Genomic DNA, 27,435 nt, shown 5'->3' on the forward strand with positions numbered 1-27,435 from the left:
CACTCCACAGCACCATCCTCATGCCAGAAAGGCAGAGGAGCCAATTTTCAGGCCACAACTGTTACTATCAACAGATGTTCCAGCCCTATGTTGCAATGGTACCCACAGGTATCCTTGTAGCATCTGGCACAGCTCAGTATCTACCTCTTGGATGACCTAGACTATGTTCCCCATTCCATTGCAGTGCAACTGCTGTTGATGTCGCTGGCATGCCTTCTTGCAATGCAGTAAGAACATTAGATAGGAACAGGAGTAGGCCATTTGGCCCCTCAAACCTATTGCGCCATTTAATAAGATCATGACTGATCTGATCATGGACTCAGCTCCACTTCCCTGCCCACTCCCGAAAACCTTTTACTCCTATATTGCACAAAAATCTATCTCCACCTTAAATATATTCAATGATCCAGCCTCCACAGCTCTCTGGGACAGAGAATTCCAGATTTACAACCTTGTGAGAGAAGCAATTCCTCCTCATCTCAGTTTCAAATGGGCGTTCCCTTATTCTGAGACTATGCCCCCTAGTTTTAGTTTCCCCTATGAGTGGAAATATCCTCTCTGCATCCACCTTGTCAAGCCCTCTCAGTATCTCATATTTCGATAAGATCACCTCTCATTCTTCTGAATTCCAATGAGTAGAGGCCCAACCTACTCAACCTTTCCTCATAAGTCAATCCCCTCATCTCCAGAATCAATCTAGTGAACCTTCTCTGAACTGCCTCCAAAGCAAGTATATCCTTTCGTAAATATCGAAACCAAAACTGCACAAAGTATTCCAGTTGTGGCCTCACCAATACCCTGTACAGTTGCAGTAGGACTTCTCTGCTTTTATACTCCATCCACCTTGCAATAAAGGCCAACATTCCATTTGCCTTCCTGATTACTTGCTGTACTAAATTTTTGTGTTTCATGACAAGGACCCCAGGTCCCTCTGTACTGCAGCACTTTGCAGCTTTTCTCCATTTAAATTATAATTTTCCTTTCTATTTTTTCTGCCGAAGTGGATAACCTCACATTTTCCCACATTGTACTGTCAAATTTTTGCCCACTCACTTAGCCTGTCTATATCTCTTTGCAGATTTTTTGTGTTCTCACAATTTGCTTTCCCACCCATCTTTGTATCATCAGCAAACTTGGCTACATTACACTTGGTCCCTTCACCCAAGTCATTAAAATAGATTGTAAATAGTTGAGGCCCCAGCAGCCTCCACTAATTACTGATTGCCAACCAGAAAACTACCCATTTATCCCGACTCTTTGTTTTCTGTTCGTTAGCCAATCCTCTATGTGGCACCTTATCGAATGCCTTCTGGAAATCCAAATACACCACATCCACTGGTTCCTCTTTACCCACCCTGCTTGTCACATCCTCCAAGAAGATTCAATGCCACTGAATGCGTGACATACTATGACTGAGGTGCTTCAGAGTTATATCCAGCATTAAAGTCAGTTATTCACATATCTTAGTAATGCTATCAGGTCTGCTGCCCTAGATTCCTTGGGGAATAAGAGCCTCATGCATGAATTGCCTGTCAAAGTGAGGTCTTTGCACTTGTGTAGGCAGATGTGAGTGTGAGGGAGGGTGGACTAAACCAACTCTTCGAGCCCAGCCTCCCTAGAATCCCTCCAAAAGATTCACCGCTGAACACCGGACAGGATTCTTATTATTGCCAGGAACTGTCTGGGTCAACAACAAAAAATTAAAACACAGGACCCAAAATGCTAGCAGGAATAAAGCACAAAAACAAAAAGAAGAAATGTCAAAAAGAATTCCCAAAATATTGCAGAATCAAAGAACTTGCCTGTGCCCTTTGAATGTGTTACAGCCATTTTTTATGAGCTTTCTTTAGAAATGACTTACTGCATGCCTGAAAATAGGGTGCAGAACATCCCTACCCCGAAAGAATACTTAAATGAAATATATTTTCCACTACTGGCTGCACGACTGATACTGCTGCAATGGTGTCAGTGGAAAATCTAGGGTCATAATTTCAGACTTGCTGGGACTTGGAATAAAACTGATCAGTGTTTGTTCATGTAGATTGCACTATTAGGTTAATACCCAGAAGTTTTTACTTGATTACCTTGGGGGAGGGGGTAGAAGGGAAACATCAGAAAGATTAATGTTCGAGGTTTTGTCTGTGATTAATTTACTTGCCTCCCAGGAGTGCATCACAGTGCAAATTATGCATTGCCAGTTAACAAGCAAACTTTTTTTTATTTCCATAAAAATCTTCTCAAAATAGTGGTAATGTTAAAGGCAATATAATCCATAACAATTAATAGATTTATTAAATGTGTTGTGTATGTGTATGAAATTAATGTGGTGATCACAAGCCCAATATCTGAATTTTGATAAATTGAAACAATTAAAATGAGGTCTAGAAAGGGTAGAATGATCAATTATTCCAAACACTAAGAATCGAATACTTGACTTACATATTTATTTATTTTTAACCACTTAAATCATGAAAAAAATTTAAACTGATGTTCTCCAAGTTTATTTGTTGAATGCACATTTAAAAAAAAATCCAGTTTATAGATATACAATTTTTATTTTTTACAATCAATCATGTCATTTTTAGAATGTAAACTAACTTCTTCAAATTGTATTGACTCAATACTTCAATATTTTCACCATTAATGCGTGGGATTAGCATTTAAAGTGTTTAATGAACACCGAGGCTTCAAAAACGTAAAGCATATCTCAGTTACTAGATAGTTGGCATAATTTTAGTTCCATGCAGTGCACTGCTATGATAAATTATTTTCAGAAAAGTTAATGTCCATGAAAGCATGTGATACATAAAATTCTTACTGAAGTTATATTTCAAATGTTTATCTTAATCAGCTTCTGAAAAAATATTTTTAAATCTTAGGCGAAATGGTTTGGATTTTTGTAACTCCATCTAATTTTGCTGAAGTTCAATTCTGAAATATTGCCCAATAATTAAGATACTCTGTCCTCACTGACAGAATAACTATTTCACCACAGCCACAATATGCTTCTTCTTCTCGGAGACAAATGGGGTGGATCCTGGTTTGCTGTGCTTGCGGCGATTCTGTTCCCTGAAAGAAAAAAATAATTTGTAATGTGGTATGCTTATTTGGTTAAATACTTATTTAAACATGAACATATTTCATGTCTACTGTTAATTGTGGCATCTTCTCTTTAAAAGTCAAAAATCGTACACACAAGTCATTAACCGACTCAATTTGTCAGCTAAAACAAAAAAACATTAAGTTGTCTCAAAATTGACCAAAATGCCTTTTACAACAAAAAAAAGAATTCCCAGAAAAGACAGGCATGCAGAAGGGTTGTGAGGGCTTTCCAGACATTTATTACAAGCCCAGTTATTCCTTTTTCACCTCTCTTCCTGTAAAGACCATATCCCTTTCTCCCAATGGCTCGATCTCCATTGTATGTGCTTTGATGACTCCACTTTCTGTACCACAGCTTCTGAAATGTCCTTTCTCCTGTGGGCGACAGGACCCGTGACTATGTCTGCCCCATTTTCCTTGCCGGAGCGCTCATATTGTCTCCCTTCTCACACATGCTACCGACACATTCTTTTCTCTTCTTCCTAAACTAGGGTCGTCAAATTTGGTTGGATTTATTCGTTGAGGTTTGATCACATGATCTCCACCCGCCAACTACTCCATCCAGTCAAACAGCCTTTCTTCCCATCTCCAATATTTTTTATAACTACTAATAAACAAAGTGTTCACAAAAAATGAAAAAAAAAGCAATTTTCGGACTTCCCTGTTGTTTGTCATTTCAGTACCCACCCCCCCCACCAGGTTTCCCACAAAATGTCTCTTTTTCGCGACGACTCTGGAGCCACATGATCTAAACAGTGAATTTAGCCATTTCTCCCATTTTCTTCATCCATTTCTGCTATCCAACTACCACTGCACCCACCCTTATTTTGAAAGTTTCTTTCGAACTCTGTGCTTTTTTCCCTGTAACATGTCTCTGCGTCGAACCATTTCCTGCTCTCTTGTTCTTTTAATATCTGTACTAGGGAGGATTAATTAGTAATCTTGTTGTGCGAGGCACCTTGGAGAAGAGTGACCATAATATGGTAGAATTCTTCATTAAGATGGAGAGTGACACAGTTAACTCAGACACTAGGGTCCTGAACGTAAAGAAAGGTAACTTCGATGGTATGAGACGTGAATTGGCTAGGATTGACTGGCAAATGATACTTAAAGGGTTGACGGTGGATAGGCAATGGCAGACATTTAAAGATCACATGGATGAACTTCAACAATTATACATCCCTGTCTGGCGTAAAAATAAAACTGGGAAGGTGGCGTAACCGTGGCTAACAAAGAAAATTAGGAATAGTGTTAAAACCAAAGAAGAGGCATATAAATTGGCCAGAAAAAGCAGCAAACCCAAGGACTAGGATAAATTTAGAATTCAGCAGAGGACAAAGGGTTTAATTAGGAGGGGGAAAATAGAGTACGAGAGGAAGCTTACAGGGAACATAAAAACTGACTGCAAAAGCTTCTATAGGTATGTGAAGAGAAAAAGATTAGTGAAGACAAATGTAGGTCCCTTGCAGTCAGAATCAGGTGAATTTATAATTGGAACAAAGAAATGGCAGACCAATTGAACAAATACTTTGGTTCGGTCTTCACTAAGGAAGACACAAATAACCTTCCAAAAATACTAGGGAGTTGTGTTAGGGAAATTGATGGGATTGAAGGCCGATATATCCCCAGGGCCTGATAGTCTGCATTCCAGAATACTTAAGGGAGTGGCCCTAGAAATAATGGATGCATTGGTGGTCATTTTCCAACATTCTATAGATTCTGGATCAGTTCCTATGGATTGGAGGGTAGCTAATGTCACCCCACTTTTTAAAAAAGGAGGGAGAGAAAACAGAGAATTATTAGCCTGACATCGGTAGTGGGGAAAATATTGGAATCAATTATTAACGATGCATTTGGAAAGCAGTGACAGGATCGGTGAAAGGGAAATCATGCATGACAAATCTTCTAGAATTTTTTGAGGATGTAACTAGTAGAGTGGACAAGGGAAAACCCAGTGGCTGTGGTGTATTTGGACTTTCAAAAGGCTTTTGACAAGGTCCCACACAAGAGATTAGTGTGCAAAATTAAAGCACATGGTATTGGGGGTAATGCACTGACGCGGATAGAGAACTGGTTGGCAAACAGGAAGCAAAGAGTAGGAATAAATCAGTCCTTTTCAGAATGGCAGGCAGTGCCTAGTGAGGTACCGCAAGGTTCAGTGTTGGGACCCCAGCTATTTACAATATACATTAATGATTTGGATGAAGGAATTGAATGTAATATCTCCAAGTTTGCAGATGACACTAAGCTGGGTGGCAGTGAGAGCTGTGAAAAGGATGCTAAGAGGCTGCAGGGTGACTTGGACAGGTTAGGTAAGTGGGCAAATGCATGGCAGATGTAGTATAATATAGATAAATGTGAGGTTATCCAATGTGGTGGCAAAAACAGGAAGGCAGATTATCTGAATGGGGACAGATTAGGAAAAGGGGAGGTGTAACGAGACCTGGGTGTCATGGTACATCAGTCATTGAAAGTTGGCATGCAGGTACAGCAGGCGGTGAAGGCGGCAAATGGCATGTTGGCCTTCATAGTGAGAGGATTTGAGTATAGGAGCAGGGAGGTCTTACTGCAGTTGTACAGGGCCTTGGTGAGGCCACACCTTGAATATTGTGTACAGTTTTGGTCTCCTAATCTGAGGAAGGACATTCTTGCTATTGAGGGAGTGCAGCGAAGGTTCACTAGACTGATTCCCGGGATGGCAGGACTGACGCAAGAAAGAGTTGATCGACTAGGCTTATATTCACTGAAATTTAGAAGAATGAGAAGGGATCTCATAAAAACATAAAATTCTGACGGGATTGGACAGGTTGGATGCAGGAAGAATGTTCCCGATGTTGGGGAAGTCTAGAACCAGGAGTCACAGTCTAAGGATAAGGGGTAAGCCATTTAGAACCGAGATGAGGAGAAACTTCTTCACTCAAGAGAATTGTGAACCTGTGGAATTCTGTACCACAGAAAGTTGTTGAGGCCAGTTCATTAGATATATTCAAAAAGGAGTTAGATGTGGCCCTTACGGCTAAAGGGATCAAGGGGTAGGGAGAGAAAGCAGGAATGGGATACTGAAGTTGCATGTTCAGCCATGAACTCATTGAATGGGGTGCAGGCTCGAAGGACCGAATGGCCTACTCCTGCACCTATTTTCTATGTTTCATGGAGATGATCTTTTCATATCACTTTTTCACAGCTTTTAAAAAAATCTGTTGATAAGTGATTAAACCCATTAACTGTCTCTCTACCAGGAGTAATCATTCCTGATTCAAGAATTCTGCCTGGCTTCCTCCATATGCTCATCCCAATAAAAGGAGAATACTGATCTTTTAATTTGCAGCTTTATCAAAGGGTAAGGACCCAAAATGTTAACCCATCCACTCTCTTTTCAGGCGCTAATGTTCCCGTGCTGTATTTCCAGCATTTCCTGTTTTTATTTGCAGCAAGGAAGTAACATTAGGAAATACAAATTCCAGATCCTGGATATGAAGCAGGAATCCGATCTTTACTATTATTAACCCTTTGACAGCTAGGAGATGCAGTAGCAATTTTAAGCTCTGTGGACTATCCAGTTTTGTAGCTTTTCAGCTGTTACTGTAATAATTGTTTCAATGTCCCAGTGTAATAAAGCTACACACAAATCAGGAATGGATTACTGTATTAACCCCAAACCTTAAGTACAGTTAAAAACTATAGATATGATTTTGCATTCAATGGGAATGCATTCATAAAAATCAGCTCTTGTATATAAAGTATTAAAAATGTAAAATTTTGCTTTCTATGTTGTTCCCCTCTCTCTCCATTGAGATATTTTTTTCCTTTGTCATATGAAACAGGCTGGTGCTTTTTTTCCTCTAGAGACTTAGAGGTGATTTGATAGAGGTCTTTGAAATTATGAAGGGATTCGATAGGGTAGATGTAGAAAAGATATTTCCATTTGTGGGGGTGTCCTAAACTAGTGGCTATAAATATAAGATAGTCAATAATAAATCCAATAATCAATTTAGGAGAAACTTCTTTACTCAGAGTGGTGTAAATGTGGAACTTGCTACCACATGGAGTGATTCAGACAAATAGCATAGATGCATTGAAGGTAGATAAGTACATGAGGGAGAAAGGACTAGAAGGGTATGTTGATGGGATTAGATGAAGCAAGGTGGGGAGAAGCTCATTTGGAGCATAAACAACAGCATAGACCTGTTGGCCCATTTCTGTGCTAAAAAATGTTATGCCACTCGAGGTAATATTTTTTTTTAAACTTTAGTATTGCAATTTGGCCTTAATTTATCTAAATGTTGTATACCTTATTTTTCTACCTACTGGGACCAGACTGACCATTTGAGGTGGGAGCGGAAACCAAGATTTCAAGAGGTTTTTGCGACTAGTTGAAAGCCAATAAAATAAAGACGCGCTTATTTGTACAGCCAAAATGGACGCCATGCTCCACCCTTTGTCTATGATTGATCCCCTTGGATGATAAGCCACACCTTGAAGTTTCACTGGAATGTGTAACTGGAACCACCCATCCCAAGGTCTCACTGATTTTGCAAATTGTAACTCGATCCACTTTGACTTCCTGAAGCGACAGAGGACAGAGCTCCCAGAAGACAGCAAGGGTTAGCCAAAGTGCCTTACCCTAGTCCAAGTGCATCCTCCCCCCATCCGAAGTGCCTTACCCCAGGTCAAGTGTATGCCTCCCCCAGCCGAAGTGCCTCACCTCCACGCAGGTGCATGCCTCCCCCAGCTGAAATGCCTTACCACAGTGCAAGTGCATCCCTCTCCCAGCCAAAGTCCCTCCTTACACCCCCTCCACCCCCCGCTCCCCCCAACCATAGATGGGGCATTGTGTATGGATTGTTAACAGGTTTATTGGGTATGAAGTGAATAGTGACAGTGTTGTGACTTCTGGATTTCATCCAACGATGTCCCTTGTAGGGGGTTGGAAGAACGTGATCAGTCTTCCCAGAGTTCCCCCTCTCCCCTCCGATCCCCCCCAGCCACTCTCTCCCTCCCCCAGTCTCTCTCTCTCTCTATCCCTCTCAGTCTCCCGCCGCTTCTCTCGGCCCCCTGTCGAGATCAGGTCAGCAGTCTCAGGCCTCAGGTCCTGCTTCTCGGTACCACGTGGAGTGAATGATTCGGGGCCGGGGGTCAGAGCTTGACAGACACCACATGGGGGCACGGAGCTTGACAGATGCATGCGCAAAAAAAACGCAGTACAAATAGTTACATCGATGAAATAAAGACTGATATGGTCACACCAAACATGGGGTTCTGCTGAATTAATATTTGTGTGGGTGAGGAAAGAAACTGATAGAATTTGATTCCTGGGATGAGATTCTGAGGGGGATTAACAGGGTAGATGCTGAGAAGTTGCTTCCCTTGGCTAGAGATTCTGAAACTAGGGTGCCGAGTCTCAGGGTAAGGGGTTCAGCCATTTAAGACTGAGATGAGCAGGGATTTCTTCACTCAAGAGGGTTGTGAATCTTTTGAATTCTCTACCTCAAAGGGCTGTAAATGCTGAATCGTTGAGTATATTCAAGGCTGAGATAGATAGGTTTTTAGACTCTAGGAGAATCAAGGAATATGGGGATCAGGTGGGAAAGTGCAGTTGGAGTTGAAGATCAGCTATGACCTTATTGAATGGTGGAGCAGGCTCAAGGGGCCCTATGGTTTAGGTGACCAGTCTGGAACAGCCCATCTCCTAATTCTTATGTTTTTATGTAACTAAGTATTGATATGCTAATTCAAAGACACAGGAGCTATTGAATTGCCTATTCAATTTAGATTACTAGTATCTAAAATCTTATTTACTGTTGTAACAAATCTCAGGATATATCCGATAAATCCAACATCACGCTTTCCTTTGGCTTATGAATGCCTGATTAATACTAACATAGGTTTTTCAAGCTGGCACAGAGGGAAGAGGAGCGACAACTGCTTGATAGATGTGTGTGTGCATGTATGTATAAATGTGTATTAATATATATGTGATAGGTATGTTAATATATAGAGGTGTTAATTTGGACTTTGGGAGTATGCCAGGTTTAACTTTAAAGATGTTGGATTCTCATAGAAATTCAGGCAATCCTAACATCACAAACTAAATGGATCTAGATGAGGTGGGCGTTAAACTAAAAACAATTCAATTAAAAAGGATCCATGGAACAAAAACTAGGATAAACTGTACGAAAATGAACAGAATAAGGCATTTAGTACTTTGGAATCCTGTGATAAGTAAATTACATCGAACTGTCCAACCAATAAGTTTCACTTCAGGAAATAATGGTGGCAAATAGATGTTCTTCCTGAACTATAATGCAATCTATTTCTGAGTGAAAAGCTGCAACTCAGTACCATCACTTCTTCCTGTTACATAATGCAATCAACTGCAAGCTCTTTCATCTCAAAAGCTGGCCAATCCTTTTCATGGTGCAAGGATTCGGCGAAAACATCGACAGCAAAAGCATAACATTTTGGACTTTAAGTTTTGGACACATTTTCCGTTACTGCAGAGAAGCAGACAGCATAACTTGGGACAGGTCCAAACAGGTCCCGTACAACAGTTCTAGACACCGGAATTATAGTAGTGAACAGAAATACACAGTTATAGCCAGATCTTTTGGTCTCAACCGTCTCAATGCTTTTATTCAAGTTAAAGCACACACCTGTACCCAGTAAAACACACCCTGGTGGTGTAAAACAGACAAACAGTACAACACACAACCCTGCTCCGTCTAAACAGGCCGCTAACGCGAAGTACCCACGACTAAAACACCCCTTGGTTTGATAGGTCACCACCGAATCTGTCCAACAGACTCTGCGTACGCCTATGATCCGTGCAAAAACCTCCCCATTAAACCCCTAAGGCTTGGTTGGGACACACGACATCCCTTCACACTATGCGGTGGGCTGGGATACTGCTCACCAGTTATACTCGCTGCTTCTCCCAATGAGCGAGGCTCTCTTTGCTCGTAGATGGTGTTTCTTCTCTCCATCCCAGGCGGAGTGCTCGGTCTTTGAGTACGTTGAATGAAGCAAGCAAGCATAGAAGAGAGAGAGAGAAATGGCAGCCAAAACTGCCTCTCTTATACCTGCAAAAATGCTTCTTCTTGCGCCAAAAGTTAGTTCTTCGCCTGAGGCAGTACAACTAAGAAGCAAATGAAACACCTTTTTGGCTGGTGTCTTTATCAACTGGTTGTTCCTGAGGACAAGACTCCAACAAGTCTGGGTGGCCGGAAAGCTTCCTTTTATCTTGAGCACCGACCAATCTTCCTGATGGGTTCCCATTACATGACAAAAAGGGTCCTCTATTAGGTTCCTTCCTGCGATGTTTTCCTGTATTCAGCCGTCGACCCATCCCTGCCCACCTGATGTGTATTCCTGTGGAATATGTTTGGACCTGTCCCAAGTTATGCTGTCTGCTTCTCTGCAGTAACAGAAAATGTGTCCAAAACTTAAAGTCCAAAATGTTATGCTTTTGCTGTCGATGTTTTCGCCGAATCCTTGCACCATGAAAAGGATTGGCCAGCTTTTGAGATGAAAGAGCTTGCAGTTGATTGCATTATGTAACAGGAAGAAGTGATGGTACTGAGTTGCAGCTTTTCACTCAGAAATAGGTTGCATTATAGTTCAGGAAGAACATCTATTTGCCACCATTATTTCCTGAAGTGAAACCTATTGGTTGGACAGTTCAATGTAATTTAGCTTATCACAGGATTCCAAAGCACTAAAGGCTGTATTCTGTTAATTTTCATACAGTTTATCCTAGTTTTTGTTCCATGGATCCTTTTTAATTGAATTGTTTTTAGGTTAACGCCCACCTCGTCTATGCTCCATTTAGTTTGTGATGTTAGAAATTCAGGCAATCCTATGAGAATCCAACATCTTTAAAGTTAAACCAGGCATACTCCCAAAGTCCAAATTAACACCTCTATATATTAACATATCTATCACATATGTATTAATACACATTTATACATACATGCACACACACATCTCATCGAAACCACCAAGGGCAAAACTACTTACAATGGCTTAGATTTGTCCTGTGATTTGCCGATCCATACAGACCAGGCGTATTCCATGTTTAAAGCCCAGTCTGCACTGAGATTAAGCAAACTCAGTCAGGGCAGTGGTTGGAGCACTACTGTTGGCCTCAGTGCCATTGGGACCAGAAAAGAGAACATTAGCTAGGAATCCCTCTTCTGATGGCTATCCAGTACTTGGAACCGTACCCCAGTGAGGAGTACATAGCTTCTGGGTCGAAGACAAGGAGAAAAATGGGAAAGAAAAGAAGTGTTCCATTCTTGTTTCAGTCACAATATCTAAACATAATGGACCATTCAACCCAAGAAATGTAAGCAAGACAAAGCTTGTAGTTCATAAAATAAAAATCATGTCTTGGGATCATGCACAAAGGCTCAAGCCGAATGTCAAAACACTTGTGTTTGTGTGTTTGATCATCTAATCCACTCTTACACAGCACCCAAGAGCTGGTTACAGAGTAACACAAACAGCAACTAGGGAATCGATTCTTGGAATGAGCCACCAATGCAACTGAAAAATAACATTTTTGCATTTTTAAAATCTGTATTGCTCTGAGCTTTATGATCTTAAAGTCACCACCAAAAGTGGTATAATCTTGAAGAACACTTTGAGATAGGCTGGTTCCAGACTGGTCACCTACAAGCACTAGTTTTATTTTTCTATTACACCCTTTTAGTATTGCCAATTTAAAACTTATCCAACACTACTGTAATTCTCATTTTACTCAATATATTCACTCTCAATTTCAGTTACAGATGTGACACGAAAGTAAAATGTAGATCTGTACCGAATTGATTATAATATGCTCAAATCAGTTCATTTATTACTGAGCCGGCCAATGGTACAACACTGTACAGAATTCTGATTTATTGTAAAGCTTGTAGAAATACAGACTAAAAAATGCAAAAATATTGTTCTGCGGTTACAGAGATCTAAATAAACTATGGCTCATTCCAAGATTAGTTCCCTAGTTGCGGTTAGTGTCACTCTGTAACTAGTTCTTGGATGATTTGCAAGAGTGGATGGGATGATGAACTATTTTTCTCTATATGAAGCATTTCTCAGCTACTTGCCATCACCGGAGCTATTGGAAACACACCAGGTGGGTTGTTGTGGATCCAAACTAATATTTTACTCCTCTGAAGTATATTACAGTGGAAGCCCCAAGATCTTATTCGTCAAATAACAAAGGCACATCCAGTCAGGCTATAGTGTAGCCTAATTTTTGAACTGTAGATTTGTCTGAATATTTTGGTTACTTCTACAAATTCTGAATGAAATTTTAATTAAAATAAGACTTAATAATAGAAAATATTATATATAGGGTGTTGTGTCACAGGATAGTTAATTGAAACATACTTTCTGCGTCGTGCTTCCCTCATGATGCGGAGTTCCTTGGACTGGTTGTAAATCATTTTAGGCAAATGACGGTGACGGGCTATACGTTTAATGTGAGGATGGTGCTGGAATTTTTCTTGAAGTTTCTGGTTGTAGTTCAAAGAAGCCTTCTCTCTTGGTGCAAGCTGAAGCAGCAAAATGAATGGTATTAATGCATCTAAAGACTTTAATTACATTATTCAAGAACACAAAATACAGTTACATTCTTCATGTCCCTTCTACACTGACAACTTTTATTTAATTTTTTTAAATTACTAATATTTATCAGCATTAATATTCCTTGCTATACAACAATCAATATGAAATATTATTTAGTACTTTAGTAACATCATAATTCAAAGTCTAAACATTTTCCCATGGTAGCACACTTTGGTTATTTGTTATTTGGATTAAAACCAGTAAAAGCAAATCTTAACAGAAAAGCTGGAATACAAACTGAACCAAAGAAATGAACTTGAAGTGTTTTGACTGTAAGGATGTCTAATCAAAGTTAAACAGCAACAGCATATAATTGTGTAACTATAAAGGAAGCATTTTAAAATAAAATTATTATGCCTTGCCCTTTCCCCATAACAGTTATGTAAAAAACAATTAAAATGGTGAAGTGCCAGGGCAGTACTTTACGCTTTACATAGTCCAAACAAACAAAATGATTGAAAAAAGTTAAACAAAAATCTAAGAACAAAAAAAAAGCAAAATCTCTTAAGTCTTCAGTTTTATAAAGGGTAGTTTAAAAGGAACCACTTGGAATTTGTCACGTATGAGAAAATTAAAAAGATACATTGATAAAATGAACTGCAGCCGAAATAGGCGACAGTGGCACACTGATGTATTCACACAGATGAAATTTGAATGAGCGATTCATCATATAAACATAGAAAATAGGTGCAGGATTAGGCCATTCGGCCCTTCGAGCCTCAATGAGTTCATGACTGAACATGCAACTTCAGTACCCCATTCCTGCTTTCTCGCCATACCCCTTGATCCCCCGAGTAGTAAGGACTACATCGAACTCCTTTTTGAATATATTTAGTGAATTGGCCTCAACAACTTTCTGTGGTAGAGAATTCCACAGGTTCACCACTCTCTGGGTGAAGAAGTTTCTCCTCATCTCGGTCCTAAATGGCTTACCCCTTATCCTCAGACTGTGACCCCTGGTTCTGGACTTCCCCAACATTGGGAACATTCTTCCTGTATCTAACCTGTCTAAACCCGTCAGAATTTTAAACATTTCTATGAGATCCCCTCTCATTTTTCTGAACTCCAGTGAATACAAGCCCAGTTGATCCAGTCTTTCTTAATATGTCAGTCCCACCATCCCGGGAATAAGTCTGGTGAACGTTCGCTGCACTCCCTCAATAGCAAGAATGTCCTTCCTCAAGTTAGGAGACCAATACTGTACACAATACTCCAGGTGTGGCCTCACCAAGACCCTGTACAACTGTAGCAACACCTCCCTGCCCCTGTATTCAAATCCCCTTGCTATGAAGGCCAACATGCCATTTGCTTTCTTAACCGCCTGCTGTACCTGCATGCCAACCTTCAATGACTGTTGTACCATGACACCCAGGTCTCGTTGCACCTCCCCTTTTCCTAATCTGTCACCATTCAGATAATAGTCTGTCTCTCTGTTTTTACCACCAAAGTGGATAACCTCACATTTATCCACATTATACTTCATCTGCCATGCATTTGCCCACTCACCTAACCTATCCAAGTCACTCTGCAGCCTCATAGCATCCTCCTCGCAGCTCGCACTGCCACCCAACTTAGTGTCATCCACAAATTTGGAGATACTACATTTAATCCCCTCGTCTAAATCATTTATGTACAATGTAAACAGCTGGGGCCCCAGCACAGAACCTTGTGGTACCCCATTAGTCACTGCCTGCCATTCTGAAAAGTACCCATTTACTCCTACTCTTTGCTTCCTGTCTGCCAATCAGTTCTCAATCCACGTCAGCACACTACCCCTAATCCCATGTTCTTTAACTTTGCATATTAATCCCTTGTGTGGGACCTTGTCGAAAGCCTTCTGAAGGTCCAAATACACCACATCAACTGGTTCTCCCTTGTCCACTCTACTGGAAACATCCTCAAAAAATTCCAGAAGATTTGTCAAGCATGATTTTCCTTTCACAAATCCATGCTGACTTGGACCTATCATGTCACCTTTTTCCAAATGCGTTGCTATGACATCCTTAATAATTGATTCCATCATTTTACCAACTGCCGATGTCAGGCTGACCGATCTATAATTCCCTGTTTTCTCTCTCCCTCCTTTTTAAAAAGTGGGGTTACATTGGATACCTTCCACTCCATAGGAACTGATCCAGAGTCTATGGAATGTTGGAAAATGACTGTCAATGCATCCGCTATTTCCAAGGCCACCTCCTTAAGTACTCTGGGATGCAGTCCATCAGGCCCTGGGGATTTATCGGCCTTCAATCCCATCAATTTCACCAACACAATTTCCTGACTAATAAGGATTTCCCTCAGTTCCTCCTTCTTACTGGACCCTCTGACCCCTTTTATATCTGGAAGGTTGTTTGTGTCCTCCTTAGTGAATACTGAACCAAAGTACTTGTTCAATTGGTCTGCCATATCTTTGTTCCCAGTTATGACTTCCCCTGATTCTGACTGCAGAGGACCTACGTTTGTCTTTACTAACCTTTTTCTCTTTACATATCTATACAAACTTTTGCAGTCCATCTTAATGTTCCCTGCAAGCTTCCTCTCGTACTCTATTTTCCCTGCCCTAATCAAACCCTTTGTCCTCCTCTGCTGAGTTCTAAATTTCTCCCAGTCCCCGGGTTCACTGCTATTTCTGGCCAATTTGTATGCCACTTCCTTGGCTTTAATACTATCCCTGATTTCCCTTGATAGCCACGGTTGAGCCACCTTCCCTTTTTTATTTTTACGCCAGACAAGGATGTACAATTGTTGTAGTTCATCCGTGCGGTCTCTAAATGTCTGCCATTGCCCATCCACTGTCAACCCCTTAAGTATCATTCGCCAATCTATTCTAGCAAATTCACGCCTCATACCTTCAAAGTTACCCTTCTTTAAGTTCTGGACCATGGTCTCTGAATTAACTGTTTCATTCTCCATCCTAATGTAGAATTCCACCATATTATGGTCACTCTTTCTCAAATGAACATTAGTATTTTTTTTATACTCGTAACAGATTACAGAATATTTGCGGGCTGAGGTGGGGGAAGAGAAATGAAAAGATCAAAAGGAAATATTGAAAGTGCGTGGCCCAGTAGTTCTGTAGTGGGCTACTGTTGCCACAGGAGGCAAAGGAGGGAATAGAGGACCATGTAAACACTCTGAATGACTAATAATCAAACCCTCTCCAGTCCAGGTGGGCAATATTTCAGCTCAGTGTTATTTAGCTCTGAACTAAAATTGCTGAAATCACTGAATGTTCCCAATTCTGTAGAAATGTTCTAAGCACACATCAAATTATGGAGCAATGAATCAAATGGCTAAGAAGCATTCTTACTGTTTGAGGACGAATGTAAATAGCTGGGGGTTTGAAGAGAGCAGAATAAATAGGAAATAATACAAAAGTTAGAATTGCTTTGGGAGGGGTGGTACTCGAGAGGGACATGCTGTGCTGAAACCATTCAGAAATTCAATTGCAGTTCAGTGCCTAAATATTGTTACAAAGCAGTTAATGGCAAAGTTCCATTTTCCAATTTGTAAAGTTCACAACAGCTTATTTGGCAGTATAAACTCAGCTGATAAGCTTGACAATTCCAACGTGGTCTTGGCCAGCCTCCCATCCTTCACCGTCAGTAAATTTCAGCTCATCCAAACTCCTGCACTAATTCCATCTCACCCATCATTCTTGGCATCCGAAACCCCAACACTTCAAATTTAAAATGTTAAGCCTTGCGTTTAACATCCTTTAAGGCCTCATCCTTCTCCGGCTGTAATTTCCTCCAGTTTTCACAACTCTTCCCAACACCTCTGCTCCTCTGACTCTGTCCGCACTCTTTTTACCTCACCACTGGAAGATGTGCCTTCACCTGCCGAGGCCCTATGCTCTGGAATTCCCTTGACCTCTGCAGTACTGAGGAAATGCTGCACTGTTGGAGGTGCTGTCTTTTGGATGAGACGTTAAACCAAGGCTTTGCCTGTCCTCTCGAATGGGCATAAAAGATCCCATGGCAGGGGAGTTCTTCTGGCGTACTGGCCAATATTTATCACTCAACCAACATCACTAAAACAGATCACCTGGTCATGTATTTCATTACTGTTTGTGAGAACTGGCTGTGCACAAGTTGGCTGCTGCATTTCCCTACATTACAATGCCTTGGGACGTCCTGAGATTGTGAAAGACGCTATATAAACGGAGTGACTATTTGTACAAATACTTTTCTATGACTTCTGCACCTGCGTCCTCCGGACTCCAGGGGGGGCGGAAAGAAATGAAAAGAGACACACATTGGCGGGGGGCGGGGGGTGAGGAGGGAAAGAGACACACACGGAGGTGGGGTAGGGGAGGAAGAGAGAGACACATGGAGTGGTATGTTAGGTAGAGAGGGGGGAGATAGGGAACTCGGGGAAGATGAATCACTTTTCTCGGAAAGCTCGGTGCATCAGGGACAATGTTGGAGTGGATGAAATCCAGAAGTCACGACACTGTCACCCAATAAACCTGTTTACAATCTGTGACCTACACAATGCCCCATCTATGGCTGGGGGAGGAGTTAGGTCATGCATTTGTGCTAGGGTAAGGGACTTCAACTGGGGGAGGGAGAATCCTGGAGAGATCAAGGCTAAGGTACAACAGCATGGACATGGGCTACGGATGTTAGTTGAAGGTTTAAAAAAAAACAGAATGCATTAAAAATCATAAATCTACTTCATGATACAGGTTGAACCTCTCTTATCCGGCACCCTCGGGACCTGGCCTTTGCTGGATAAGGGATTTTGCCGGACGAGGGGCGGTCACGTTAAATTGGATGGTACAGGTACTGAGCAAGGGGCTATCGGGGCTGGGAGTGCGGCAGAGAGATCGTGGGGGGAGGGCGCGGTGGATCGCAGGGTCGGGCCAGCGATTTGCAGGAGTCGGCAGCGAGGAAGAACTTCAATTTGTTCATGTCGGAGTTCTGCACATGCACCACCCGGTGGCCAAGAATGGTGCCGGACGAGGGGTAGTGCTGGATAACGGAGTCCCAGATAAGAGAAGAATTAGAAAACTTCAGAATTTAAAGTACTGCATTAGTTTCACTTCAGGCGAAGATAGAATAGTTCAAAACTTTCTGGCTACCAAATTTAACCCATTTTTGATTCTTCCATCAGATAGAAACATAGAAACATAGAAAATAGGTGCAGGAGTAGGCCATTCGGCCCTTCGAGCCTGCACCGCCATTCAATGAGTTCATGGCTGAACATGCAACTTCAGTACCCCATTCCTGCTTTCTCGCCATACCCCTTGATCGCCCTCGTATTATGGACTATATCTAACTCCTTTTTGAATATATTTAGTGAATTGGCCTCAACAACTATCTGTGGTAGAGAATTCCACAGGTTCACCACTCTCTGGGTGAAGAAGTTTCTCCTCATCTCGGTCCTAAATGGCTTACCCCTTATCCTTAGATTGTGACCGCTGGTTCTGAACTTCCCCAACATTGGGAACATTCTTCCTGCATCGAACCTGTCTAAACCCGTCAGAATTTTAAACATTTCTATGAGATCCCCTCTCATTTTTCTGAACTCCAGTGAATACAAGCCCAGTTGATCCAATCTTTCTTGATATGTCAGTCCCGCCATCCCGGGAATCAGTCTGGTGAACCTTCGCTGCACTCCCTCAATAGCAAGAATGTCCTTCCTCAAGTTAGGAGACCAATACTGTACACAATACTCCAGGTGTGGCCTCACCAAGGCCCTGTACAACTGTAGTAAACCTCCCTGCCCCTTGCTATGAAGGCCAACATGCCATTTGCTTTCTTAACCGTCTGCTGTACCTGCATGCCAACCTTCAATGACTGTTGTACCATGACACCCAGGTCTCGTTGCACCTCCCCTTTTCCTAATCTGTCACCATTCAGATAATAGTCTGTCTCTCTGTTTTTACCACCAAAGTGGATAACCTCACATTTATCCACATTATACTTCATCTGCCATGCATTTGCCCACTCACCTAACCTATCCAAGTCACTCTGCAGCCTCATAGCATCCTCCTCACAGCTCACACTGTCATCCAACTTAGTGCCATCCGCAAATTTGGAGATACTACATTTAATCTCCTCGTCTAAATCATTAATGTACATTGTAAACAGCTGGGGCTCCAGCACAGAACCTTGTGGTACCCCATTAGTCACTGCCTGCCATTCTGAAAAGTACCCATTTACTCCTACTCTTTGCTTCCTGTCTGCCAATCAGTTCTCAATCCACGTCAGCACACTACCCCCAATCCCATGTGCTTTAACCTTGCACATTAATCTCTTGCGTGGGACCTTGTCGAAAGCCTTCTGAAAGTCCAAATGCACCACATCAACTGGTTCTCCCTTGTCCACTCTACTGGAAACATCCTCAAAAAATTCCAGAAGATTTGTCAAGCATGATTTTCCTTTCACAAATCCATGCTGACTTGGACCTATCATGTCACCTCTTTCCAAATGCGCTGCTATGACATCCTTAATAATTGATTACATCATTTTACCCACTGCCGATGTCAGGCTGACCGATCTATAATTCCCTGTTTTCTCTCGCCCTCCTTTTTTAAAAAGTGGGGTTACATTGGCTACCCTCCACTCCATAGGAACTGATCCAGAGTCTATGGAATGTTGGAAAATGACTGTCAATGCATCCGCTATTTCCAAGGCCACCTCCTTAAGTACTCTGGGATGCAGTCCATCAGGCCCTGGGGATTTATCGGCCTTCAATCCGATCAATTTTACCAACACAATTTCCTGACTAATAAGGATTTCCCTCAGTTCCTCCTTCTTACTGGACCCTCTGACCCCTTTTATATCTGGAAGGTTGTTTGTGTCCTCCTTAGTGAATACTGAACCAAAGTACTTGTTCAATTGGTCTGCCATTTCTTTGTTCCCAGTTATGACTTCCCCTGATTCTGACTGCAGAGGACCTACGTTTGTCTTTACTAACCTTTTTCTCTTTACATAACTATAGAAACTTTTGCAGTCCATCTTAATGTTCCCTGCAAGCTTCCTCTCGTACTCTATTTTCCCTGCCCTAATCAAACCCTTTGTCCTCCTCTGCTGAGTTCTAAATTTCTCCCAGTCCCCGGGTTCACTGCTATTTCTGGCCAATTTGTATGCCACTTCCTTGGCTTTAATACTATCCCTGATTTCCCTTGATAGCCACGGTTGAGCCACCTTCCCTTTTTTATTTTTATGCCAGACAAGGATGTACAATTGTTGTAGTTCATCCGTGCGGTCTCTAAATGTCTGCCATTGCCCATCCACTGTCAACCCCTTAAGTATCATTCGCCAATCTATTCTAGCAAATTCACGCCTCATACCTTCAAAGTTACCCTTCTTTTAAGTTCTGGACCATGGTCTCTGAATTAACTGTTTCATTCTCCATCCTAATGTAGAATTCCACCATATTATGGTCACTCTTTCTCAAATGAACATTAGTATTTTTTTTATACTCTTAACAGATTACAGAATATTTGCGGGCTGAGGTGGGGGAAGAGAAATGAAAAGATCAAAAGGAAATATTGAAAGTGCGTGGCCTAGTAGTTCTGTAGTGGGCAAAGGAGGGAATAGAGGAGCATGTAAACACTCTGAATGACTAATAATCAAACCCTCTCCAGTCCAGGTGGGCAATATTTCAGCTCAGTGTTATTTAGCTCTGAACTAAAATTGCTGAAATCACTGAATGTTCTCAATTCTGTAGAAATGTTCTAAGCACACATCAGATTGTGGAGCAATGAATCAAATGGCTAAGAAGCATTCTTACTGTTTGAGGACGAATGTAAATAGCTGGGGGTTTGAAGAGAGCAGAATAAATAGGAAATAATACAAAAGTTAGAATTGCTTTGGGAGGGGTGGTACTCGAGAGGGACATGCTGTGCTGAAACCATTCAGAAATTCAATTGCAGTTCAGTGCCTAAATATTGTTACAAAGCAGTTAATGGCAAAGTTCCATTTTCCAATTTGTAAAGTTCACAACAGCTTATTTGGCAGTATAAACTCAGCTGATAAGCTTGACAATTCCAACATGGTCTTGGCCAGCCTCCCATCCTTCACCGTCAGTAAATTTCAGCTCATCCAAACTCCTGCACTAATTCCATCTCACCCATCATTCCTGGCATCCGAAACCCCAACACTTCAAATTTAAAATGTTAACCCTTGCGTTTAACATCCTTTAAGGCCTCATCCTTCTCCGGCTGTAATTTCCTCCAGTTTTCACAACTCTTCCCAACACCTCTGCTCCTCTGACTCTGTCCGCACTCTTTTTACCTCACCACTGGAAGATGTGCCTTCACCTGCCGAGGCCCTATGCTCTGGAATTCCCTTGACCTCTGCAGTACTGAGGAAATGCTGCACTGTTGGAGGTGCTGTCTTTTGGATGAGACGTTAAACCAAGGCTTTGCCTGTCCTCTCGAATGGGCATAAAAGATCCCATGGCAGGGGAGTTCTTCTGGCGTACTGGCCAATATTTATCACTCAACCAACATCACTAAAACAGATCACCTGGTCATGTATTTCATTACTGTTTGTGAGAACTGGCTGTGCACAAGTTGGCTGCTGCATTTCCCTACATTACAATGCCTTGGGACGTCCTTAGATTGTGAAAGACGCTATATAAACGGAGTGACTATTTGTACAAATACTTTTCTATGACTTCCGCACCTGCGTCCTCCGGACCCCACGGGGGGGCGGAAAGAAGTGAAAAGAGACACACATTGGCGGGGGGCGGGGGGGTGAGGAGGGAAAGAGACACACACGGAGGTGGGGTAGGGGAGGAAGAGAGAGACACATGGAGTGGTATGTTAGGTAGAGAGGGGGGAGATAGGGAACTCGGGGAAGATGAATCACTTTTCTCGGAAAGCTCGGTGCATCAGGGACAATGTTGGAGTGGATGAAATCCAGAAGTCACGACACTGTCACCCAATAAACCTGTTTACAATCTGTGACCTACACAATGCCCCATCTATGGCTGGGGGAGGAGTTAGGTCATGCATTTGTGCTAGGGTAAGGGACTTCAACTGGGGGAGGGAGAATCCTGGAGAGATCAAGGCTAAGGTACAACAGCATGGACATGGGCTATGGATGTTAGTTGAAGGTTTAAAAAAAAACAGAAAAATCATAAATCTACTTCATGATACAGGTTGAACCTCTCTTATCCGGCACCCTCGGGACCTGGCCTGTGCTGGATAAGGGATTTTGCCGGACGAGGGGCGGTCACGTTAAACTGGATGGTACAGGTACTGAGCAAGGGGCTATCGGGGCTGGGAGTGCGGCAGAGAGATCGTGGGGGGAGGGCGCGGTGGATCGCAGGGTCGGGCCAGCGATTTGCAGGAGTCGGCAGCGAGGAAGAACTTCAATTTGTTCATGTCGGAGTTCTGCACATGCACCACCCGGTGGCCAAGAATGGTGCCGGACGAGGGGTAGTGCTGGATAACGGAGTTCCAGATAAGAGAAGAATTAGAAAACTTCAGGATTTAAAGTACTGCATTAGTTTCACTTTAGGCGAAGATAGAATAGTTCAAAACTTTCTGGCTTCCAAATTTAACCCATTTTTGAGTCTTCCATCAGATAGAAACATAGAAACATAGAAAATAGGTGCAGGAGTAGGCCATTCGGCCCTTCGGGCCTGCACCGCCATTCAATGAGTTCATGGCTAACATGCAACTTCAGTACCCCATTCCTGCTTTCGCGCCATACCCCTTGATCCCCCTCGTATTATGGACTATATCTAACTTCTTTTTGAATATATTTAGTGAATTGGCCTCAACAACTTTCTGTGGTAGAGAATTTCACAGGTTCACCACTCTCTGGGTGAAGAAGTTTCTCCTCATCTCGGTCCTAAATGGCTTACCCCTTATCCTTAGACTGTGACCGCTGGTTCTGGACTTCCCCAACATTGGGAACATTCTTCCTGCATCGAACCTGTCTAACCCCGTCAGAATTTTAAACGTTTCTATGAGATCCCCTCTCATTCTTCTGAACTCCAGTGAATACAAGCCCAGTTGATCCAGTCTTTCTTGATAGGTCAGTCCCACCATCCCAGGAATCAGTCTGGTGAATCTTCGCTGCACTCCCTCAATAGCAAGAATGTCCTTCCTCAAGTTAGGAGACCAAAACTGTACACAATTCTCCAGGTGTGGCCTCACCAAGGCCCTGTACAACTGTAGTAACACCTCCCTGCCCCTGTACTCAAATCCTCTTGCTATGAAGGCCAACATGCCATTTGCTTTCTTAACCGCCTGCTGTACCTGCATGCCAACCTTCAATGACTGATGTACCATGACACCCAGGTCCCGTTGCACCTCCCCTTTTCCTAATCTGTCACCATTCAGATAATAGTCTGTCTCTCTGTTTTTACCACCAAAGTGGATAACCTCACATTTATCCACATTATACTTCATCTGCCATGCATTTGCCCACTCACCTAACCTATCCAAGTCACTCTGCAGCCTCATAGCATCCTCCTCGCAGCTCACACTGCCACCCAACTTAGTGTCATCCGCAAATTTGGAGATACTACATTTAATCCCCTCGTCTAAATCATTAATGTACAATGTGAACAGCTGGGGCCCCAGCACAGAACTTGCGGTACCCCACTAGTCACTGCCTGCCATTCTGAAAAGTACCCATTTACTCCTACTCCTTGCTTCCTGTCTGCCAACCAGTTCTCAATCCACGTCAGCACACTACCCCTAATCCCATGTGCTTTAACTTTGAACATTAATCTCTTGTGTGGGACCTTGTCGAAAGCCTTCTGAAAGTCCAAATACATCACATCAACTGGTTCTCCCTTGTCCACTCTACTGGAAACATCCTCAAAAAATTCCAGAAGTTTTGTCAAGTATGATTTCCCTTTCACAAATCCATGCTGACTTAGACTTATCATGTCACCTCTTTCCAAATGCGCTGCTATGACATCCTTAATAATTGATTCCATCATTTTACCCACTACCGATGTAATGCAATATGTAAGTTGGAAAACTGCACACCACTTAAAGATGAGGCATTAATTGAACATGCTGTAGAGGTCAAAGATATTTTTAAACAGCGAGATGATGACAGCCGTTTTATAGGAGGGGAAATAATTCCTGAAGGAGCTCGCTATCATCAGAAAGTTTTGGGCTGAGGAAGTTTCTTGAGTATTGAGGGAGCAGGCAGAGGGGGTCTCAGTTGATAGGAGTCTGATGGGCACTGAAGGGAGGAAGATAGCGGAAAAATTTCAGAGCTTTGCAGGTGAGGGAGGGTTGGCACACCTTCGAGGCTGGTGGTGGTAGAGGGCCGAGCAGATAGCTTAAATAAGTCCAGTGATAACAATACAGCATTGGCACTGGTTCATGTGTGGCACATTCTCAGGAAATGTATATACTGCCAGTTGCAACTCAGAGGACAGTTCACATTGTTAAACTATTCACTGCTATTGAACGTTTTGTACAAAATGTTATTTAAAAATAGAAATCTAATATAGCCTGTCTCACGAGGGTAACTTAAAATTTATAACAAAATAAATATTCTCGTGACATAACAGATTCCAACATTAGCTGAACATGTCTGTCACTGCACTTTGATGCCTCAGGGTATAGGTGGTTGGGAATGCAAAGCTGCAACCTACTAGAAAATAATTTAAATTTTAAAATTATTTTTAAAAAAAATTATTTAATTGTTGATGGCAGAAATGCAATATTGGTGATTTTAAAACCAATCATGCTACTTACAGCATACAGCTCCCATAAGTGGCATAACATATTAATAATAAGTATTGTCAACTTAGGATTTTAAATAAATGTTTAAAGCCTGGACACTAAACAGAGGAAATTAAATAGACTGCATTTTAATTGCAATTAAATTTACTCTTAAAATGTTAAGTCTTACAGCAGCTGAGTGAAAATGGGCCGAAGGATATGAGACAGTGAAATGTTTATTAGTAGGTTATCAAAAGTTAAAAATGTGATTGTTTAATTCCAATGTTCAATGTGCCTGAAATACTTCATTTGTTAATTTAAATAAAAGATCAAGAGGGTATTTCACTTTTTGAAGAACTGTAGTATACAGATGGGAATAGAACTTCATTCACGAGTAATGCTTATCTGGGGAGTCCACTTAACTTAACATAACTCAACATTTCATTCTCAGTAATTAAAATGCATCCAACCAAACATTGAATTGTAGCTTTCACCATATGCTCCTGTGCATAACATCTACAACTACAAATACATCACCACAGAACTGTCCTGTAAGCAAGCATGGATACTTGTGGAATAAACTGTATATCTGGGTGATGGCTTAATAAATTTACAATATTATTAATAAGTACCACAAAAAATCCAGATTAAATTACTGATGCCATATAATTTTGATCAAATGTCACCATCACTATTATTACTTTTTACCTGCAATATTGTTTTTCATCTCTCAATTGCATTAAAGAAAAATTGTTTTACAAATATAAAACTTATGAGTTAATGGACTCAAGTTTTGGCCTGAATTGCTCCTATTTTTTTGGAGCAACTAGTTTAGAATGGAGCATCTTAGAAATTGCAATTCTCAGCATTTAGTTTGCTCCAGTTCAAGTGAGTTAGAATATTTTCATTTTAGAACAGATTTTTTTTCCCCAAAAGAGGGCGTGCCCAGCCCTTACATCTGTTTTGCAAGTTTAGGCAGCTACACCAAACTAACTTAGAATGGAGTAAGTGTTGATTTTTGTACGCTCAGAAAAACCTTGCTTACACTTATAAATCAGGCGTAGGGAATGAGAGATAGGGGAGGGGGCGGGGAAGAGGGGGGGGGTTACAAACATTAAACACTTCACTTTTACAAATATAGAGCCATCATCAATAATAAATGATAAATAAATCAATAAATCAATCAAAAAAATTAAGAAAATAATAAAAAATTATGTTTCTATTCACTGACTGCAGTACCGGGAGCCCTCCAACAGCGTGCTGCGACGGAGCCTCCAAAGTGTCTCTCTCTCTGCCTCTGTAAGTGTCTCTCTCTCTCTCTCTCTGCCTCTGTCAATGTCTCTGCCTCTGTCAGTGTCTCTGTGTCTCTGACAGCGAGGGGTGGGGGGAGAGGAGGGAGGGAGAGGAAGTGGGGAGGGAGAGGAAATGGGGAGGGAGAGGGGAAAGGGGGAGAGAGAGAGAGGAGTGGGGGTGGAGGGAGAGAGAGGAGGGGAGGATGAACAAGCCCTGCCGCCGACGACGCAGATGCCTGGCCGCCGAAGACTTTGGGTGGGGCCCGCCCCCAGCAAGATGTCGGGCGGGCAGGCCCCACCGACGGTGTGCGGTGGGGGGGGGGGGGGAAGAGCAGGGGGGCAGAGGGGGACTGGCTGAATGGGAGGGGGAGGGGGGGAGGGGGGGGGGGGAAAGAGCGGGAGCTGGATGGGAGGGAGGGAGGTCAGAGTCCGATCTTCGCCCGGGGAGCTCATTCAGCCAGGGGCGGCGTGCTTCGGGCCCCTCCCACGCAGCCTCGGGAGCGAGGAGCTACTGCACATGCGCGCACACTCTAGCGCGCATGTGCAGAGGTCCCGGCCCTGTTTTCAGCGCAGGGACCTGGCTCCGCCCCCGACCCCTTGTGCTGCGCCATTCCGAGCACGAAGACGTCCTGAGGAACTCGCAGAATCACAAGGTAAGTTTTCGCCGCGCTTTTTATTCCAGAAAATCGGCGCATCTCTTAGAGGGCAGAAACTTGGGCCCATAGGGTGGAGTTTCAACTTTTGAGCTCAGCTGACGACTTCTTAGGTGAACTTTCCCCCAGGTATTAATTAGTCTATGTGTTTTCTACTGCTACAAAAATCATTCTGCCTTTTACTATTAATAATGAATTGGCTTGTGAATATTTTTCTTGGAAATACCAATTTTGCACTATTAACACAATATGCACATTACTGTGGTTATCTACCATACATCAAGTTAACTGCACACCACATAATAACTTTTAATAATTCCCCACAGGTATTTAACAACTACAACAATAGCGAACCTTGCAAATAAAGAAAACAATATGCATCTCATGCAAGCCTTTTTTGTACTCATCAGGAGGAGGTACATCAATCTTCCTTGAACAGAGGCTCAACCAGTCCCCATCCACCACCACCAGCCTGGTTGAACTTGTTCTTACATTGAAGAACATCTCCTTTAATTTCCCATTTCCTTCAAATAAAAGGTGTTGCTATGAGAACCTGTATGGATCCGAGCTATGTGCCTGCCTTTTTGTGGGGTACGTGGAACACTCTTTTTTCGAGTCCTACTCAGGTTCCGTCCTTCACCTCTTTTACCAGAACTTGATGACTGCATAGTTGCTGCTTCCTGCTCTTACTCCGAACTGGAAAACTATCAACTTTGTTTCCAATTTCCAATCCTCACTCGCCTTCACATTTTCGATCCTGGATTCTTCCATTGCCTTCCTTGACTTTTCTATCTCCATTTTTGGTGATAGGCTGTCCACCAATATCAACTATAAGCCCACTGACTCCCATACCAACCTGGGTGACCGTGCCCGTCCCATTTTCTGCACTTCTGCCCTCACCCCTTCCGCTCCCTCCTAGAACCACAATAGGGTCCCTCTTGTTCTCCCCTCCAGCCTCCACATTCAACGGATCATCCTCTACCATTTCCGTCACTCCAGCACGATGCCAACACATCTTTTCCTCGCCTCCCCATTCAGCATTGACGGGACCATTCCCTTTGCAACACTCTTTCATCACACTCAACACCCATTCCCCTTC

The 27,435-nt window shown here is 42.4% G+C and overlaps 1 protein-coding gene across 1 annotated transcript in view; it reads right to left on the reverse strand.

The window, feature by feature from the left end:
• Window positions 1-2,473: 2,473 nt before the first annotated feature.
• The window catches only part of dcaf13 (ddb1 and cul4 associated factor 13), a 128,481-nt gene continuing 103,519 nt past the window's right edge, over window positions 2,474-27,435 (reverse strand). Inside the window, exons 10-11 of the mRNA XM_070888462.1 lie at window positions 12,496-12,659; window positions 2,474-3,069 (exon numbers count right to left, since the gene is read on the reverse strand). Of these exons, the coding sequence (XP_070744563.1) occupies window positions 2,982-3,069; window positions 12,496-12,659 (252 nt within the window). The 3' untranslated portion in view covers window positions 2,474-2,981. The remainder of the gene's footprint in view (window positions 3,070-12,495; window positions 12,660-27,435) is intronic.

This window comes from Pristiophorus japonicus, chromosome 1 (genome assembly GCF_044704955.1).
Source record: "Pristiophorus japonicus isolate sPriJap1 chromosome 1, sPriJap1.hap1, whole genome shotgun sequence".
NCBI classification, from domain to species: domain Eukaryota; kingdom Metazoa; phylum Chordata; class Chondrichthyes; family Pristiophoridae; genus Pristiophorus; species Pristiophorus japonicus.